Source organism: Telopea speciosissima, chromosome 5, assembly GCF_018873765.1.
Source record: "Telopea speciosissima isolate NSW1024214 ecotype Mountain lineage chromosome 5, Tspe_v1, whole genome shotgun sequence".
NCBI lineage: Eukaryota > Viridiplantae > Streptophyta > Magnoliopsida > Proteales > Proteaceae > Telopea > Telopea speciosissima.
The window spans coordinates 923,997-945,032 of NC_057920.1; the positions used below are offsets into that span (position 1 = coordinate 923,997).

Genomic DNA, 21,036 nt, shown 5'->3' on the forward strand with positions numbered 1-21,036 from the left:
CATAAGAGGTTTATTAAGTTTTCCGGTGGCTGTTTACCTTACAAGACTATTGCCAGCCAATCCAGAAACTCCAGACCACCAAGAATTCATAGATTGGTAAAGGAAGAACTCCAGCATGCTTACCATGTTGCTCTCCTGAAAAAGGTCTCAAACAGGTTTGGTTTGATTTTGTCGTCCCTTAGATATGACTGAAGATTCTGATGCCTATTTTTCCACCTGTTTGTCATAAACGACATAGCCCTCATCCCTGTATAACGACAGGACTGGTTGGCCGAAGTTAACCACTCAGGTTAATGTAAGCAAAAGATCGAAATCTGTTCAAGTCTGGTTTTTCTCCAACCTCAGAAATAGAATGACATACCAATTACCAAATTAGTATTTCATCAAAAAAAAAAAAAAAAAAAACCAAATAAGTAAAGTTTAAAGCAAAAACCGGCCGAATACTGCTTGTTATAAATTTTTATTCGATCAATAATTCATGAGTCCGTTGTAGTCTAGTTGGTCAGGATACTCGGCTCTCACCCAAGAGACCCGGGTTCAAGTCCCGGCAACGGAAATTTTTTGGTTGCTGCCTTTGCTTTTATTAATGTTCCTTCCAATAATCAACTATAATAGATTAGTGCTGTTTCATGATTCCGTTGTAGTCTAGTTGGTCAGGATACTCGGCTCTCACCCGAGAGACCCGGGTTCAAGTCCCGGCAACGGAACATTTTTGGTTGCTGACTTTTCTTTTATTATTTTTTCTTCCACTGTAACAGATTATTGCTATTTGCTAGCCACGTACCAGTCTACCTGGAGATTAGAAAAAACATTTATTTTTTAATTTTTCCTACGCAAGCTTGCCAATCCAATTCTTTTAAGCAAGCCCCATCGCTGTGGATTTAGGGCTCGGTCATCACGGTCGATTCATATCAGGATAAACCCATCCCCTACTCACTTGTTAAGTTTCTATTTGAATGGACTAGGCCACAATGGTAGAACAGACCATCAAAAAATCTACAACTACAAAGGTGGGTGATCAACATGAGAAGGTATGTGACTGAATTTGAGTTATGTTTAACAATTAGAACTACCACATCACACTTCCATATGACATTGCCCGTCATCGTAATCAACCGATCCTAAACTAAGCATATAGAAAAGATTTTGATTTTGATTTTGATTTTGAAATATTGAAGGAACAACTACCTAACAAGCCGTTTATACCTTACACATTTGCTTATTATTTTTTTAAAATCAAATTTTATATTTAATATTTGTGAACAAATCATGTTTGATTGGTTTCATAATGACATATGTTCTTTTGTTTCCACAAATACCTCCATGTTGAGTCCGTGCACATTGACCATGTGGTCAGATGCGAACACTTGTCCTTTTTAACTTTCATAAATACATTTCATCGCCCTTTATATGGCAGGAAGTGGTACTGGGGTGGTAACTGACCGCTCTTCTACATCCTTTGAAGTGGCAGGAAGGAGGAGTGGGACTGGCGCACAGCTGATTCATGCTACCATTAAGAGTGTTTAAAGGAACGTTTATAGAAATAAAAGGAAAAGTTTATCATGAAACTGTACATTAAGCTTTCACATACAGGTAGGTGACTCAGACTCAGATTTAAATTGGTGAACAGAGCCAACTTCAATACCTGCATGATTGCCTTTGTGCTTGATCTTTCCTTAATGAATCCATCCACATGTTCACAAGTTTTTCAATTAAACTACCTATTAATCTATGAGAATCCTCCATAAACATTCCTCAACTGGTCTCTTCAATTCTTCAAGCCATCCATTCTGTACGAATCAGAATCACACAAAACAAGAGTTGTTCCAATGTTGTAGTGAAACCAAGAATAAAGAGTTCGTTTTGTTCTCAAAATATTTTCTCTTCTCCAACAGTCAAGACCTTCTCACCAGCCGATACAGAGTAAATATGAAGCAAAAGGAATACTAGTTAAACGATTAGAAAATTTTACTAAAATACTCTGCCTATAAACAGAGTATTTTCATTCTCTTTTCACCAAAACTTCAATATAGATGAAGGTTCTATATCCTGAAAGTAAAAGAAAAATGCCAACAGAGGAATCATTCAGTCTGCGCAAGCAACTTTTATGGTGGTTGTTTCAGCTCGAATGTCAAAGGAAAGCTCATAAGACAAACGACAATGGAAAGAGAGAACCAATTCAAAGTTGTAAGGAAATCAATATAAACATCGAACGAAATTTACAATCTTTATAATAAAAATTTCTTAATCATCCTTACGGGTGTGAATTAGAAACAAGATTCAATTTTAATTTACCTTTTACTCGGTTTACTCACACAGACGAGGAAGGGAAGACATCTTTGACGGCAGAAGCTGCAGTCAAATAATTAAGGGTATTTCTCAACGTATCCTTCTCTCTCTTCAACCTCACCGCCGTGTCCTCCAATTCCAATAGAGCTTGTTGTTCTCTGGGAGCCCCTTCAAAAGTACTTCCGACGAAGAAGGAAAACGGTGTCGGAAACAAATTCCTTCTCAAATCCTGGGCTTCCTTTTCCTTTCCATTTAATCGGTTGGACAAGCGGATTACATCCTTCATATAAGTCTCCACCTCATTGGCCAACCCATCCAGATTGTCATCACCGTCCGTCGCCGATGGGCGATCCTCCATCCAGGAAACCTTGGCTACCAAGTAAGGCTTGGTACGGACGATACTGGAGACGCGGAAGCGATCCTGGCCCTTGCAGATGAGGAAGAATCGGTCGTCGACGAGGCGCTCATGCTTGACGACCTCTCCCACGCAGCCAACATCGGCGGTGCCCGTAGTGGTGTCGGAATAGATGACGCCAAATCGGAGATCAGTCTGGAGGAGGGTGTGCATCATTATACGGAAGCGAAACTCGAAGATCTGTAAAGGGAGGATGGCACCGGGGAAGAGGACGAGAGGAAGAGGGAAGAGAGGAAGTTCCACAAGGTCGTCGGATTGGGGGGATCCGGTGTGGTTTTTCTCGGAGGAAGAAGAGGCGGAGCAGCGGACAAGACAAGGTCTCCGGCGACGATGAGTATGAGAAGAATGAGAAGAATGAGAAGCTAGGGTTTTGTAGGGCGGGGATGAGAAACGATTAGGATTCTTGGAGGTGTCAGGGTTTAAGGAGGAAGTAAGAGGGTGTAAGTAGGGTTTGTAAGGGAGAGCTGAAGAAGAGGATGGTACCAGTTGAGGGAGTGCCATTTCTGTAATTCCTTACCGATCTTTGAGACTAAAAGAGAGAGGCTATTTGCCTTATGCCTATGAAGAACAGTGAAAAGCAGAGATAGTGGACAACCAGTCCGATGATCTTCTGCAACTCTTCGTTTTCTCCATATAGGAAAAAAAAAAATTCCCCTTTTCGTCTCACTCTCACTCTGCTACTCTCTTCTCTCAGCGTGGATTTGGAGGGTGGGAGGAGACAAAGTCTGGTGGCCACCGCCTATTTAGGGGCTGGGAAGGGATGTTGTGGGTATAGAGTGAGAGAGAAGGAGAGTAGAGTCAAGACTCAAGAGAGATATTCGAAGCGAGCGATCGACGAAGAGAGAGACGACGGCACCAACAACACTCGAACAGTGATAGGATTACGTTCCTTTCGAATTGCGGATATTTTTTTTTTTTGGGGGGGGGGGGGGGGTTAAGATTCGAATTGCGAATTTCGATATTCCCTGATTGGGGAGTGTGTGTTCTATAATTGAATGTAGTTCGCAGTTTGCCACGTGTAAACTGCTTGTCTGCAAATGTGTAACTTATGTGGCACGTGCTCACGAAGATCGGAATTCCAATAGTGTCCTGCCTCTTCTGGAAGGGAGTGAAAGAATTAAGGTAAATCCGTGTTCCATATCCAGAGGACCAGAACATGTTGCGACCACAGAAAAAGGGCAAAAGATGTCTATCTGAGAGTGTGGCTTAGGTCCTAGTTCTGTGTCTATCTCTCCTCCTCAAAACAAGGGATTTGGATTCTCTAGGGTTTGGGATTGAGTAGCTATTGTGCTGTCTTCAACTCTCATAGACCATCAGGTGAATTTCATGTTGATTCAATGGTTGGTGGATGACAATTTTTTAAAATTCAAAAATGTCATTGAATTAGAATGAAATCCATGTAGCAGTATGTGACTTGATCAGCATAACTTTTTGGTATTAATCTATATTGATCAGAAAAAATAAAAAAATTCAAAAAATATCGCATAAATGATTTCAAAAAAAAGAATATTTGTTAAAAAAAAAACAATAAAATCAATGTGTGAAATATTAAACAAAATATAACAAATATTGTAATATGTTTGTAAAAATAAAAAATAAAAAATGGGTTAAATTCTATAAAAAAATCAGTCAATATAAAATTTAAATTATGTTTATCTTAAATACAATTTACATATCATATCTTGTGAGATTAAGGGTCGGAGAAGATCTGAAGATTGCATGTACAATCGCTACAAAATAGCATTGTTCTATTCTGTTAAGGCTTAGGCGTCAAACTAGGGTGGATTTCCTCCAATCTCACCTGCAGGTAGAAGGGTATTCCCAAGGAAACGTGCAGGAAGAAAGAGAGGCTGTTAACCAGCTTAAATATTTATTAAATATTCGTGAGTCGGAGATTCGGCAAAAATCACGGACCCGGTGGCTGGAGAAGGGAGATGGTAATACGGATTTTTTTCATTGTGCTCTAAAGACCTGTCGAGCCCGCAATTGGATTGCCAAAATCCAAAATGAGGAGGGAATGTGGATCTCAGATGAAAACAGTATTCGAGCCGAAGCAGCTCGTTACTTTGGAAAAGCATACGGTGGATCACCCCAGGTTATTTGTCAACCCCTTGATTTGCCAATTGATAGAACCCTGGATGCAATGGAAGCTAACAGCCTCATCAAACCCCTTACAAAGGATGAAATTAAGGCTGTTGTGTTTGCGGCAGATGACGACTCGTCACCTGGATCAGATGGTTTTGGGGCGTATTTTTTCAAGAATGCTTGGGGTGTCATAGGCAACGATGTGTGTGATGCTATATTGGACTTCTTCGATACTTTGCGTATGCCAGACCAGCTGAAGCTGTCCCGTCTCACTTTAATTCCAAAGGGTGCTGAACAGAACTCCTTCTCCGATTACAGACCAATTGCAGTCAGCCCGATGCTCTATCGCTTCATCTCCAAACTTATTGCAAATCGCTTGAAGGGGGTCTTACATAAAGTGATTGGTAGTAACCAGTCGGCATTCGTGGAGGGCAAGCATATTTCGGATAACATTCTTTTATGCCAGGAGCTATTACATGGTTACCATCTCCCTAAAGGTATGCCCCATTTTGCTGCTAAATTGGACCTTAGGAACGCCTATGACTCAGTCCAATGGAGTTTTTCTGTTCACCCTGCTGAATAGATTGCAGTTTCCCCCTCCTTTCATAGCATGGATAGTTCAATGTGTGATTAATCCAAGCTTTGTGATTTTCTTCAATGGTGCCCAATCTCCTCGATTTTCTGCAAATAGGGGTCTTCGACAGGGATGCCCATTATCTCCATTCCTCTTTAATATTGTCCTGCAATATTTCACTGATTCTCTCTCTGCAGCTGCATCAGAAGGGATTTTCAAATACCACCAATTCTGCTCTAAACCAAAGATTTCATCAATATGTTTTGTAGATGACCTTTTTGTGTTTGGTCAAGCCTCAATAGCAAATGTGGAAGTGGTAAGGCATCTTTTCGACACTTTCTCTAAAATGTCGGGACTTACCATCAATATGGGGAAATCCAATATTTTTTTCGCCAACTGCCCCTCCAACATTGAAGGAAATATTTGTCACATCCTTGGTTGCTCGGCTGGGACCCTCCCAATTAAATATCTTGGTGTTCCTCTTGCTTCGAAGACTCTCAGGTCTCATGAATACACCGACCTCATCCACAAGATTGAGTAGAAAATCTCTTCATGGAAGGCAAAAGCATTATCCTATGCAGGACGACTGACTTTGATTAAGTCCGTTATCATGGGAATTGTTGCATATTGGCTACACATTTTCAAGCTCCCTAAAAAAGTTCTAAAGACTATTGAAAAGAAAATGGCACGATTTCTTTGGTTCGGGAATGCTGAAAATGGTTCACACAAGGTAGCCTGGAAAGATGTGTGCTTACCTAAAGAAGAGGGAGGCTTGGGCATGCGTAGGCTAGAGGATTGGAATAGAGCATTTCTGATGAGGCAAGTATGGAATTTCACCGCCAAAGTACCCAATTTATGGACCGGTTTTTTTCACTACAGATGGCTTAAGAGACACTCAGTGTGGTCCATGAATATTCCAACTCATTGTACAGCCTTGTTTAAGGCAATTTTAGAAACCAGACAGGCAACATCCAAGTGCATAAGATACCTCATAAAAACGGGTGAGGATACTCTCCTTTGGTTCGACCCTTGGCTACTAGGTGGCCCGCTAGCAACAGGTGACCATGATGGGGTCCTTATAGTGGAAGTTGTGGGAAGAAATCCAACTCCATCCTCAGTCCAATGCATACTTGGATAACCCCTTCATCTGATCCTATTTTAATGGATAGATGGGGAGAGATTGCCACCATCAAAACCTTCTCCAAGTTGATGTGTGACACAGCCATTTGGACTCCTTCTACGGGAAAGTTCACCTTATATACTGCATGGGAGGTGATTCGGCTGCACAAACCCTTGGTGCCATGGCATAAGCTCGTCTGGTTCCCATCTTCACAGGCTCGCTGGGCATCATAGGCTTCCAACCAGGGACATACTTCGTCGATGGGGTGTAGATACGAATAGTGCATGCCTTCTTTGCCAAGAAGCTATGGAGTCCATGGACCACCTGTTTTTTCAGTGCAACTACTCAGCCTTTATCTGGAATCGCATTCTCACAATGAATGGATACCAAAGGCTGCCATGCTCTTCATGCCAAGGGGAGATTACATGGTTACAAAGTCACTTTGCTGGTGATTCCATCATAAGCCACATTAAGCGCTTCAGTGTTACAGCCACCATCTATCGGGTTTGGTGTGAAAGAAACAACAGATGACATCAAAACCGGCAGGCTTCCAAGGAGGAGATACTTCACCGGATTATCAATGACACCCGAGGTCGCTTCTCCGGGATGAAAACCAACGTGCAAGACTCTAGCGCAAATCGTGATTTCCTTTATAGATGGCAAATAGAAGGGAATTACACATGCAGCAACCCGAAACCAATTAAATGGCCTCACCCACCGACTGGGTGGACTGCATTAAACTGCGATGGCTCAGTTTGGGGGGAAGGCATAGGTGGGTATGGCGCCATTGGCCGAGACGACACAGGGAGAGCTGTGTTTGCTATAGCAGGGGCAACATTGGAGCAGAACATTATACGTATGGAATTAATGGCTATCAAAACTGGGCTGATGAAGGCAAGCTGCTTGGGCCTTTCTCAAATCCAAGTTCGCTCAGATTCACTTTCAGTTGTGCAATCTATCTCTGGAAGATACAAAGTGTTGTGGTACCTGCGTGAGTGGGTTGAGTAGATCCTGACTCTTCGGAACTGCTTTAGAAGTTGTGTTTTTGCCCACCATGTGAGGGAGATAAACTCTTGTGCTGATTTCTTGGCTGGGTTCCTAACCTCATGCCAAGAGGTCCATTTATGTACCACCAGCCTTCCACCTGCTCTCTCTCGTCTTATAAGGGAGGATGCAGCTGGAAAGACCTATTACCGCATGTAAATTTCCCCCTTATTTAATATAAAGCTCCTTTCCTCCAAAAAAAAAAGAAAGAGGAGAAAGAAAGCCAATGCGCTAGTTTTAATTTTTAAGGTAGGTATCCTAGTTTTTAGGTACGTTGGAAATCGTGAAATCAAGGAAAATCTTGTATTTAGGAACGAATGTGATATATTGATTCGTGAAATCATATACGTATGAGTAGATTTCTGGGTGAGTATCTTAGGAACAGACGATACCACGTTACAAAATCGATACCAAACCCAATCCATGCAACCGCACAAGTATCGGTTAGGTATCGGGATCGGCAAGATACAAAATCGATATGGATCACCCGACACGAACGATCCGATAATGATACTTAGAACCATGAACGTAGGGATGTAAATGAATAGCTGAAATCTGTTTTCGTATCCATATCCGTATCCGTTTAGCACTATCCGAATCCATTCGAAAGTTAAACGGATACAAATACGGATAGGTTATACCTATCCATAAAGCTATATTTACATGTAAACGGATAAAATATCCGATCTGTATCCAAGTCCATAACCGTTTAGAGCTATCCGAATCCGTCCGAAAGCTAATCGGATGCGAATGCGAATATAGCACTATCCGAGCCGAATCCGATCCGTTTATATATCCCTACATGAACGCAACATGATGGATGCTTAAACCCAGGCCGCAGAGGATCCAAATCCCAAAACAAGAGGCATATGTGTCTTTTCACATGGAAAAGAAAGAAGATCATGAAAGTGCCCTCGGAGGTCACACTCCCCGTGAGAAAACTACTACCAAAGAAAAACTAGGAAAAAAGATGAGGTGTCAAGTATGGATCATATACTTTTTAACATGTTTACTATTTATGCATATCCTATCAATGGTGGGTTTTTTTCGGGTAAGATCGATGGTGATCAATACAGCCATCAATATCGATACCTATAAATTGGATCTCATATCTTTTGTGATTAGGATTGCAAATTTTCCATTCCAACTTCCAAGCCCAATCCTCTTACCCAACACCACCCCCCCCCCCCCCCACCAAAACCCCACCACCATAAAAAAATAAATAAATAAACCTTCCAAGCCCAATCCCCATTGGTATCTCCCATAGCCCATCTGGTTGCCAAGAAAACTTATTTTTCTTCAGTCTTACCCTATTTCTTAAAATTTGATAGGCTTTTCAGTTGAAGAGACTGGCTGACTGAACAACACTGTGTATTTAGAACATGCAACCGTTTTTCTGATTGCCCTTTTGTTTGTTATTAAGAGTTCTTTTAAGTTAAGATTAAAATGAAAGAAATAAATAGAGGGAGAAAAGGAACGCTAACCGGTGTTGTGCATCGGCATGTACCTGTGCCCAGACATAGCTGCACGTGAAATGACCAGCACACCTCTGGTCCTTTCCACCTTTCCAGGGTGGTCTGTCGATCATTTCACGTGCAGCTGTGCCTGGCGCAAGTACACGCTAAGGAACAACACCGGTTATTGTTCTTTCTCCCATAAACCAATGGACCAATTTTTCTTCCACTCACGGTATATGAGATCCCATTCAGCACGAGGTGCGAGAGAGTATTTTGGGAACATACTAAAACCCTATAGGGGTTTGCGAACCCTAGGATGATTGGTGAACCATCCTCTATGGGTGGAGAAAAACTTTCTCCTAAAACAAAAATAATGGATTTATTCAATTTTTTGTCCTCTTTTTCAATTTTATTTTTCTTTTCTTACATTTCATACATACCCTTAAGTCAAGGTAAAAAAGATATACAAATTAATTTGAAAGTAACTTATCATCATGTCATTCACAAAAGTTATCATTGTCTCACATTCGCATGTACTTTGAGTATACATGTGAAATGAAATTATTTTAACATAACAAAAATGTGTGTTATACTAGGAGGGAAAAAGAGTAAGGTTACCTTAAAAGGATCATCAATGTGAAGCTAGATTTATGAAGATCAATCTAGTCTAGAATCAAAAGGTGTTAAATAGAAGTAACGTGTGAATGGGTTGACAAGGTGTTCAAAGGGTCAGACGGGCAGCCGTGGCGCCTTTGGTGGGAGATCGATTCGTAGTAGGCAATAAGTGTCAACTTGCTTTTCTCGGGAAATCTAGATTGAAACGTTGTAGGAGCGGACTGCTCTACATTCAGCCACGCCACAGTGACCCTTGAAGCGCTACGGATGGGACGAAATCTGGCAGCCAATTGCTGGCTCTGAATAACCACATGTAGCGACCATTATCGGGGTACACAGTCACGTGCTGGGCAAAGAGGTATATATCACACCCATTCACACATGCAAGGTGCGGCATCAACCTGAACGCGGAGAGGATTTCCCTCAAAAACAAAGAGGTATAATTTGTAGTTTCAGTAACAAAAAGAGTAAAAGTGGGGTGGTGAAAATTGATGTCTTGATGATAGGGAGATAGCACAAAGTGAAAAGTTTAGGTATTTTACACACAAAAAATAGAATAAGGTGGATGAAGTGGAGAAGTGTGTCCAAAATGTTGTGTGATTGACATATTCTTTAAAATTCAAAAGAAAATTTTATAGAACAGTTATATGACCGGCAATGATATATGGAACTAAATGTTGGGCAGTAAAAAACAACATATAAATAAATTCAGTGTAGCTGAAATGAGGATGCTGAGATGATGACTGATAAAACTAGAAAAGAAAAAATAAAGAATGACCAAATTAGAGATATTTTAAAAGTAATTCCAATACATGATAAGTGGCAAGAAAGTCATTTAAGCTAGCATGAACATATACAACACAAGCCTTTAAATGCTTTAGTATGGAAGGATAATTTGATCCAAATTGAAGGAGTTAAAAGAGCACATGGTAGGTCTAAAATGACCCTAAGAGAAGTGAAGAAAGACATACATAGCTTAGAACTAATAAAAAATATGGCTTTGAATACAGCTGATTGAAGAAAAAATGATCCATGTAGCCAACCCCACTTAGTTGAGATAAGGTTGAGTTGAGTTGAGGATCTGTATCTGATTTGTGAATTTTGCAACTATAAGGAATAATACATCATGAAATTGAGACTAATTGGCACAATAAGTGATGTGCACTTTAGTTGTGGGGTATGCATTAACAATTGGATTATTATCCTCTCCAATTCCCTATAGTTCAGCAGTGCGGCAGTGCTAGTGTGGATGTTTGACACGTGGCAGCTCGGACATCCAACGGTCTGAGCTCAACATAGTCAATGAGCTCGGACAGTTGGATGTCTGAGCTGCCACGTGTCAAACATCCACACTAGCATTGCCACACTGCCGAACTATAGGGAATTGGAGAGGATTATAATCCTTAACCATTAGATGGGGCCAAAGAGAGAGAGATAATCCTACCTATTGAGCTGAATAACAGTCTTTTGAAGGAAAAGAATCCATCATGACACAGCCAAATTCAAAGCCAATGTTTGAAAACAGTCAATCGGATATTGGATTTAAGGTGGGGGGGGGGGGGTGAGGGTTAAATCCAGTTCTAGATCTGCAAACAGCACCCAAAGAGTCAGAGCATCAACTGAATAATTCACTAGTCAAAGGGTGTGCAAAGGGCAGGCCAGCAGGGAGGTCTAGCATTTACTGAATATTGAGAAGTCCAAGGCCAAAGCCTCAACCCTATTGGAGTTCACAGCCCCACTGCATGCCATGGTCAAACCTGGATACAGCATCTGAAGGATAGTTTTGCAAAACAAAGACCCTCAGTTCATTCACCTGTTAACCTTTGGATCAGCTGAAGCCTTTCACTTCTTAGTTTTACATTCAATGTGATGCAGTGCTATTCTGGTGTTATCCATCACAGAGGATTCCATGCAAAAAAATAAGAGCATAAGTATTTAGAAGAAAGGCGAAATAGAACATCAGAAAGGCCCTTTCCTCTACCAATGTCATGTATGCAGCAGGGTGGGGGGGGGGGGGGTCACTTCATTTCAGCACAATTCAATAAGAATATGGCAGAGTTGGTGAGCAAAGGAAAATGAGAGAAATTACCACTTATCTAGAACAGTCTTGCATCTTATGGGTTGGGATGATACATAGAAGACCTTAAGAAGGAACAAAACAGGAATCCAGAAAACAGGAAAGACACAATTCCTATTTACAGACCAACAAATACCTTTTTGACCTTTCATGGATAAATGTGCTGCTTTACATGCCTCCTGGACCAAATTAAGATATGACAATATGTAAACCAGCCTTATTCCCATAACATTCTGCTAATGACATGTTTCTGTACATTTCTGTTGCCTAAAGCCTCCAAGAGAGAAGCCAAGAGTACTTCAGAATATCTCTATCTTGCTGCATGTGCATGTAAAAGCTAAACCTATCACCTCCTTCGGCGTTTGGTATCCACCTGTAACCGCCATGAAACCGTGCATATTAGTGTTAGTATATAAAATGAGGCAAAGTCTGGTGTGTGGAGTTTAAGGGAGCATAAGCCAATTTGGGACCCATACAAATTGCAAGTGTCTCATAAAAGGATCTGGACCCACTGACAGATTTTCTAGTCAAAGAAAAGGCTCGCTCCTGGCCCGACTACGCATCAGCTTGAACAGAAAACATAACCAATAAAATGGTTATCAGACAGTTAAGAACGAACTCGGATCACCTACCTGCATGTGTACACTTTATGTATGGTTAGGTGATGATATGCGTCCCTTTGCTTCCATAAATACCCCTCCATGCTTCCATTAAGAGTGCATGGAGAGACATTTATGGAAGCAAAAGGGCACATGTCATCACATAACCATATGCGAAGCATACCTGTATGAATAGGTGATCCAGTTTCGTTAAGAACGGTACATCTGTTTACTGAGATCCTCTGACCACAAGATGTGCAAATACAAGAATGCACCAGAGGGAAAATAAAGCCATGAAATTTACCTTTGTCTCTGGGTGTCTTGAAGCATTGTGAGAGCTGCTCAGCTTCTGATGATCTTCAGAGGAGCAACTTTGACAGAAGAAGTGTTCAATTCTTTTCGCTTCCTCTGGACTGATATCTATACAATGGGGATGGAACCTGGACCAGAAACAGTATACTGTATATTTTAATGGTCTAAAAATCTAGTTTTCAACCTGAATTCATAACTTTCTGATTTATATCTAGATAAAAAGGGCATACCCAGTGCACGAGGCTCCCGCCACTGTGGGATCTGGGGAGGATCATAATGTACGCAGCCTTACCCGTACTTTCACAGAGAGGCTGTTTCCAGCACATGATTTATAGCTAGATATCTTGTACAATATTTTCATTCGATGTTATCCAAATGATCAGAACTCTAATGGGTATTTTATTTCTGGTGATTGACAATCTAGGGGTTCTATTGTTAACTTCTGATTGCTGAAAGGGTGTCAAAAAGCTCATTTAATCCTTCGAAACAGTCACTACTAATTTTACCCCCTATCATATTGTCAAACTTCTTTCAGGGTTCACTCTGATTTTACTAAGAACTCATTCCTACTCAAAACCTATCACCCTTAACTTTCTTAAGCAACATCATTAAAGTTGCTTGCTTTTCTGACTATTGGAAAAACTCTAGTCAAGGTTCATTAGCACTGTATTGCTAGCAGTTAGCCTCTACAATGTGTTGAAAATTAAATCTAAAGAAAATCATTAAGGGTTACATAGATCAAATTGTTTAGATAATCAGATTCCAAAAAAGGTTCTTCATACTTGAGATGGTGAGACTCATGATGTAGGATTTGATAGAACTTGGGATCTAAGTCATGAATTACTAGATCAGAAGAAGAAATATAAGGTTCTTATTTAGAATCAGACACAGGGTTTAGATCACTTAAGTAACACTGAATTTCAATTATAAGATTTATCAGGAATTCTACAATTTCAATAAGAATGAGCCTCTACAAATCATTCTCTCTTAAATGGGGAGACAATGAAGTCAAAGATTGGAAAGAGAACTAGTGAGCAAAGGAACTAACCACAAGGGGTTTCTCCATGCCTGAAACAATCATAGACAAAATAAAAATTAACTTCAAGCCTTTCAGTTCAAGTATAAGCTAGAAACAATCCTTATACAATGATGTAAAATTACCCCATTTCCCCCCCCCCACCCCCTTGTTGGATAAATGAACGATGCCCTTCAACTCGGAAAGAATATAGAACTGGAGATTAACATTCAGTTCAGTAAGGAAGATCTTGCATGGGGGAAAATCCCCTAGATTTCCATGCATTTGCAGTTAGACAAGTGCGTAGGAACACAAATTTCGAACATGAACAATTGGAACTTGAATTCAATAGACAATCCAACTGACCACCATTGACAAAGAAAAAGTGATAACATAACATTTTTTTTTGTTAGTCAAAATATGATACATGGTTTGATAGAGCAAAAGATAGCAGCAAGAAGTTGGCTAGCAATAGCATTAGTGCTTGATTATGGTGAAATTTCTTCATATCCTTTTCAGAATATGTGGGCTAGTTTTACATCTCTGAGAGAGAGAGAGAGAGTATAAAACTTCCAACTGAAATTTTAAGATAAAGTACATTCTTTCCAAACTAAACTACCATGTAAGTTCAGGCTAATCCAAATGGAAACGACTCCAAGAAAATTCATCAGGTCAATAAAATCTATCATCCATGAAATGAAACAAAAACGAAAAGGGAGAAAAGGGGGAGGGGTTAAAAGAAAGAATCTAAATAAGGATTAAAACTTACCAATCAGAGCAGCCCTCACACTGAACCATCAGGTCATCAGGATTGTAAGGCATTTCACACTTGCAGTATCTGCCACACAGTAAAAAGTTGAACAAAAAAGAAGACTGATCAAAATTAACAAAGGAGCAGAACATTCCAAATTACCACCAACAGACAAATTTCGAGAAAAAAAAAAGTGCAAATTGCTATAAATTTCCAAACAAATTAACAAAATCCAAACAGGAGACACCAAAGAGCCTACTGAGAACTGAACTTAAGAATATCACCATTCCTCAAAATTAATACAATGGAAGACACGCTAACAATGTTGGGCTCTGAAGAGCATATAATTAGAGACCTATAAACTTATAATTCCTACTTCGTCAGGATCAAATATCAATAACAACAAAAAGAAGAAAGTTTTCTACCAGAAAGGAACATATAAAATCATAGACAACCCATTCGTAATTCAGCACAACTTGCATTACTGAGAATGAAAGATGCCATTTTGTGCACAGGAAGTTCCAAATTCGAATCAGTTTGCAACAAAGCTGCCACCGAAATAGCCGTGTATATAATATGAAGATCAATTAAACAAAGGACAGAGTGAAAATGGTCTCTTACACAACAACTCTATCAGGATTGAAAGCTCCAGTGATGGAGTTATACTCGAAGCGGCAGAAGAAATCTTCGTTACCAACAGCATCAAGCTTAGTGTAGCTCTTGAAGCTGTGGACGGTACACTTTCCCTCAATGGCGTCGCCGCTCTGCACATCACAGTGATCTGAAAGGAAGACTTCCTTGGCACCATGGAACTGTCTGCGGCCTCCGATCGATTCCTCGGGCCGATAATACCAGCGAACATTAACCCTCACATGGCCTCTACTATCCAATTCGATATTCTCCACCTTAGCCACATAAGGTAGCTTCGAAGAGTCCGAGGGTCGCAAAAGCACGCAATCCCCGACTGTGTGTGCAAGGTGTGAATTGTTAAGCTTAAAACGGAATTGAATGGATGATAACTCAAAGCCGAAGAAATAGAATTCTACAAAAAAGAAAATTGGAGTGTAGAAGTGCTGTATACCTCGTATGACTTTGTTTGTTCCTTTAATCGTATAGGAATCTATGGTTCTTGCTGGCCTGGCTTTCGCCATGAACAGACGCAAAACGATAACAACAACAAAAACATTCACAATGTTATTAAAGTTACAAGCTAGAGGGGAAGAAAAAGGAAAGACGGATTTTTTCCGGAACAGAGTCATAGAGAAAGAACCAATAATGATCCAATACCTCTCGACTTATAAAAGTAATTGTGTCTGAGGTTTCCATCACCGGTCATCGCACGTGTATCTGTTGGTTCAACATCATTATTTTCGATCAATCCATCAAACGGTGATGGTGACTAGTTACGGAGGCTGGAGCATGCACATCTCATTCATGGAGACTGAAGAAATGCAGATAGTCCAAGAGGAATGGAGGAACCGAACTCCCAGACCCAGAGAGACATGGAGGCTCCACGAACATCGGGGGCTCAGGTTTCTGGTTTTAGTTTCCTTTTCACTGCTCGCCTTTTACTGTTCTACCATCGTCCTGGTACGTATAATCGAACCCCCTCTTTGGAATTTGGATTCCTCTGTTAGTTTGTTCGATTCTGGGTTTTTCGAATTAGTTTTTCCTCTACTCGGAAGAGAACTATTGCAAAATTGAGGTTATGAGCTCCGATGGATGGTGATAGTATGAGACCATAGGAGACTGGCAAATTCTAGGGTTTCTGTTTAATCTGGAATTTGACAAATTATTAGTAAAGAATGAGGGTTTATAAAGAAATCTCATTTTTATCATCTTTCAGTTTGAGATCCATTTTCAACAGCAATGCTTACATTACTTTAAAATGTTGCAATCTTCCAACTTACAACCATCCAGATCCCAGGCTTTTGATGACTTCCACGACACCAAAATGGAGATGTCTTAAATAAACTAACTTATTGCTTCAATAACCGGATTCAATTTCTGTCATACTTTTGTTTGGGAAGATGAGTTATTTAATCCTCATTTCGAGTGGGTTTCATTGCTCTTTAAGTGTTTGCATGATTTACACAGTGGTTAACTGATGATGTTTGATGGCTCTTGGATAAAGAATGCTCTCTACTTGCTTTGAACTGCTACTTTTTGTGAGAATATTTTTTATTTTCTTTATTCAATCTTGCTACTTCAATGTCAATCAGCTCCCTGAAATGTAGAACTCTGTAGATTAGATGCTTCTTCTTTCCTCTGTGAACTCTGTAATAATTTCTCATATGATCATTTGTGAAACAAGTGGTGGATAAAGTATTAACTACAGAATCGAACTCGAGGTATTGTGTCGGTCAACATTTGGGCTGAGAGGAAAGAAGCCATGAATCAGATATTTTTCCCTGTCAACTACAAGCAGCATATGCAACTTCAGTTCTCAAAGTTGCAACAGGGTAGTATGATCGTTGAGGAGTATGTGGTGAAGTTTTATTACTTAGCCACTAGGTTTAATTTTGAGTGGGACGAGGAGATATTAGTGGCGTAGTTTCGGAATGGATTGCACCCCCAGATAAATGCTGGATTAGTTTATAGTAATTGCCTACAATAGATGACACAGTATAGTTGACGTATCAGGTAAAGGAGAGTCTAAGGAAGCCTTACAATCAGAGGAGCTTCCCAGACATTTTCTCTGAGGATGGTAACTTGAGTAAGCATCCTTTTCAACCAGAGAAGTCACTCCGCAAACCACAGGTTGGCAGTTCTTCTATAGCATCTTCACAGCCGAACCTCATTTATACTCCACTTCTTGCGCATGGTTCTGATAGGCCTTTTTTGAACCAAGGGCGAAGATATAGTGCTTCACGTGCAAGGGGTACAGACATATTTTTTGCTTAGTGCCTTGATTGTCTGGTAGCTTTTGATTATAAAGATGATCTTATAGTCACTGTTTCAGAAGAGCAATGAAAGAACGAGATGGTTTATCTAGAGGCAAAGTGTGAGCCTAGTGAAAGCAGTGGTAGCGACAGTGATGGGGAACGACAACCTTTGCTACATTCTTCATCCTCTATGAGAGTGTTACCCTTACATTCATTTCAAGTTAGGGCCTAGACATCACGAAGCATTCTGTTTGGGGTTGTTGACCGCATCACTGTCTCAGCCTTGGCTAAAGCTTGCTTCAAAAACCCTTGATGTCCCAGGAAATAAGGATTTGTCATTGGAAATCTATCATTGGTGATTTCTGAACCACAGGGTATGCAGGCAGGTTGTATGCCAACTTAGTAACTTACATAAGAAACTAGGGAGGGACGCTTTCACAAGCTGGGTCAGTCCTATTGATTGGATGGCTCGAGTGTGTTATGGTCGAATCAAGCTGCTAATTGGGTTGTGGATACATGTCCTCAGGCTTAGTCAATGCATCAATTGTGGGAAAATTATCTCCTGCAATTCCCTGCCCAGTCCAATTCCCTAGTGCCTGTAATAAGAGGGAGGTGGACCCCACCTGGGCAGAGTGTTCGGGCAGGGGTGGAATGATCATTGCACCCCCTGCCCCCCGCCCCCCACCCCCTTGTTAGGGGCACTAGGGTAACTGGACCGGGCAGAGAATTGCAGGGGATAAAGATCCTCAATTGTGTAAGGAAGGAACTTTTTTTGGGGTACGGCAAGAGGAAGGATGGAACTTATGTAAACTAAAATCCCCTCTTGGAGCTGGTTGTGTATATATATATGATTTTGTTCAATTCTGCTTTAGATTTTGGGAGGCATTGATGATTGTTACTTTTGTTGTATTTCATTCTTTATACTTGTAGTAGGATCCATCACAAACAGCATTGTGATTGTTAGTAAAACTAGTCATCTTAAATTGCATGGGCAATGGCAGAGGAACTTATAATGTAATAGGTGGTGATTTAAGGTGAATGTGCTTTCAGTATTGAAGAGTTTTAGCATGACTGCCCCACCGTCCTTTTATCCATCAGGTATGCTTACTCCAAGATCCTTTCTTTTTGCAGCATCAGTCGTGCCAAGGCAATATGACATTGGATAGTTTTTGCTGATGGAATTAAATACAGATCCTGATCCTGATGATGAGCCGATGCTCAAGAAAATGAAACCAGAAAATATGCAAATTGATCCTGGAAGAGCCCACTTTCCCTGCTCCATTGTGTGGACACCGCTTCCTGTCATCTCATGGTTCCTTCCTTTCATTGGCCATATTGGTATCTGCAGAAAGGATGCCGTCATCTTGGACTTTGCAGGACCCAATTTTGTGGGTGTTGACAACTTTACATGTGGCACAGTGGCCTGCTACATCCGGTTAAATAAAGAAAAGGTAACATGTCATGTTCCTAGTTACTCAAAATATTTAGTTTATCAGCAATATCTAATATTTGTTTGCAGAAATCACCTGTCAGCAGTGCTGGGTTCCCCTTCTCTTACTGAGCATGAAATTCCTGATAGATATGGACACAGTGATCCTGTTACTGAGAGGATGACCTGGGATGATGCGCTACGGAGAAGCACACAGGAATTCCAGCACCGTTCATACAGTCTGTTTACCTGCAATTGCCACTCCTTTGTTCCAAACAATCTTAAGAGGTTGGGCAATGGTGGCACCAGCAGGTGGAATGTGGTGAACCTGGCAACTTTTATCTGTCTCAAGGACATTGGGTGAAAAAAATGTCTATTGTGAAGTCCATTTTACCATTTATTCTAGTTCTTATCCTAGGGTTTATGTTCGGTGGCTGGACCTTTATCACCGTTTTATCTTCATTTGTCTTCATTCTTGTTAGTTGGTTTCTTCTTGGTGCATATTGCTTCAAGAGTCTGATCCAATTGTAGCTTTTCCCGATGCAAATGTAAATCCTGATTCTTTGCAAGTGATAATATTTCATGTTTAGTCATTAGTGACCAGATAATTTTGAAACAAATCGGTTCTTAGGATTCTCTTTGTGAGGAGAAGTGTGTCTGATAAGATAATGATCTTCTGAAATTGTGTAAACATGAGAGAAAAGTTCACCCTATCTTCAAAGTGACCAATGATGGGCTAGCCATCCATCAATAAATTATTCTCATGAAGTGTGACTTGGAAAAGCACATTACCTTTTCTTGATGCTATTAGAATATGCCCATGTACCTTCACTATTTTCTCTGATCAACCCACCCACTGCACTTTTTATTGAGCACATGACAAAGTTTCCATCATAAGCCATGGAGGTAAATAGTAAGTAATGATATCCAGAATCCAGTCCTTATGGTAAAGCTTCCATCATAAGCCATGGGAGATCTTTTCTTTGCTTTATGATATCCAGTCTCTCTTGAATACTTTTAGCTCCTTTTGTTTTAAAAAGATGATATTGTTAATCTTTGCTTTTCTTAGTTTATTGAAAAATTTCCTTTCATTAAAAAAAAAAAAAAAAAAAAAAAGTCACTAATATCGCTCCCCCAAGGTTTCAAGAATTGGGATTGGATTCAGCAATCTCGATTCCAGTCGATTTGACTTAGTTCGATCACTTTGTGAAAACTAAGGTTATAGCATGTTTCGGTCAATTCTAATCGATTTTCCATCAATCTTGATTGATTGATTGATTGATTGATTGATTGTGATTAAATTACACTCATCACTTAGAAATATTGTCGAATGATGGGAAAGGTACACAACTTCTCACAGTCCAACGGATTTGCATTACAAATTTTCCTCTTTTCAGTACGGACTCAGGGGGATGTAGGATGTGAACCAAAAGACTTGAATTCAAGACCTCCTGGTAACAATAGACCTTTATGCACCATTAGCTATCAAATACGTGAGACACTTGACCATAAGGGCCGGCAAATTTTCTCTCTTGCATATGGTAAAGAAGCAGTTGGATGGACACAAATCAAACCTGGTGAATATGCTTTTCTCCAAAAAAAAAATAAAAAACTAGTGAATAAGCTTGTCAACATTGACCATGATCAAGAATGTGGGAATGTGTGTGAACGGTTTTAAGTCTTCTAAAAGAAATCATAGGCGGTGGAAATAAATGGGATGCATCAAACTTGGGCAGCACGTAACCTCTAAGAGAAGCTGATAGATAGTAAATGGTCTTTGCTTGTGCAAAGTTGTTGTGATCACATGTAGCACAGTAATGTTGTAAGGATCATGGCTACAAAACACAGGCAGGACTAAATCTACTCTCAAAGAAAGAGTCAGTAATTGATAAATTCTGTCGACTAAATACATGCATTAAATTCAAACTGAGATTTTTTTTTTTGGGAAAAGAGAGAATTTTATTAACGAGGAAACTTAGTAACTTTACATTCTATAATATAGGAATTTTTCTCCTCTCAAGTTCTTGTTCGGTCAGGTGCGTAGGTTCCTCTCATAGGAGGACGTAAATGACGACCTCACCCCATTCGGGTAGTGTGTTTGGGCAGGAGGTGAGGTCGTCATTTCTGCTCCTCCTATGAGTGGAACCTACACACCTGACTGGGCAGGGACCTTGACATCATCCCTCATAAGGTTGGTCAAAGCCTGGGGTAAGCATTCCTAATGAAGGTGAATTTCTTGTCGAGAGTGTAAGAAGCTCGCCAAAAAATCTGCACAGCAATTTATCTCCCTAACATGAAACTTGAAAATGCAACTTCGGAAACCATCCCTTAGAGCATGAATTTCCTCCACCAATTCATCCATATGCCAT

General features: G+C 40.3%; 2 protein-coding genes, 2 non-coding genes and 1 pseudogene across 4 annotated transcripts; 3 read left to right on the plus strand and 2 right to left on the minus strand.

Annotated features, from left to right (window-relative positions):
- The first annotated feature begins 483 nt into the window (after positions 1–483).
- Positions 484–556, plus strand: TRNAE-CUC. Its single transcript has one exon. It is a non-coding gene; the product is annotated as a tRNA-Glu (tRNA).
- A 78-nt stretch (positions 557–634) lies between these two features.
- On the plus strand, positions 635–707 carry TRNAE-CUC. Its single transcript has one exon. It is a non-coding gene; the product is annotated as a tRNA-Glu (tRNA).
- Positions 708–2,266: 1,559 nt separating this feature from the next.
- On the minus strand, positions 2,267–3,227 carry LOC122662518 (lon protease 2-like). Its single transcript, XM_043858170.1, has one exon. The coding sequence runs from the start codon at positions 3,203–3,205 to the stop codon at positions 2,312–2,314; it is 894 nt and encodes a 297-aa protein (XP_043714105.1). The 5' UTR covers positions 3,206–3,227; the 3' UTR covers positions 2,267–2,311.
- An 8,477-nt stretch (positions 3,228–11,704) lies between these two features.
- On the minus strand, positions 11,705–15,574 carry LOC122662878 (chromatin remodeling protein EBS-like). Its single transcript, XM_043858585.1, has 5 exons — positions 15,435–15,574; positions 14,975–15,317; positions 14,372–14,440; positions 12,580–12,715; positions 11,705–12,049 (listed from the first exon to the last, which is right to left on the minus strand). The coding sequence occupies exons 1-5, from the start codon at positions 15,502–15,504 to the stop codon at positions 12,023–12,025; spliced, it is 645 nt and encodes a 214-aa protein (XP_043714520.1). The 5' UTR covers positions 15,505–15,574; the 3' UTR covers positions 11,705–12,022.
- A 308-nt stretch (positions 15,575–15,882) lies between these two features.
- Positions 15,883–19,273, plus strand: LOC122661070 (annotated as a pseudogene).
- The last annotated feature ends 1,763 nt before the right edge of the window (positions 19,274–21,036 follow it).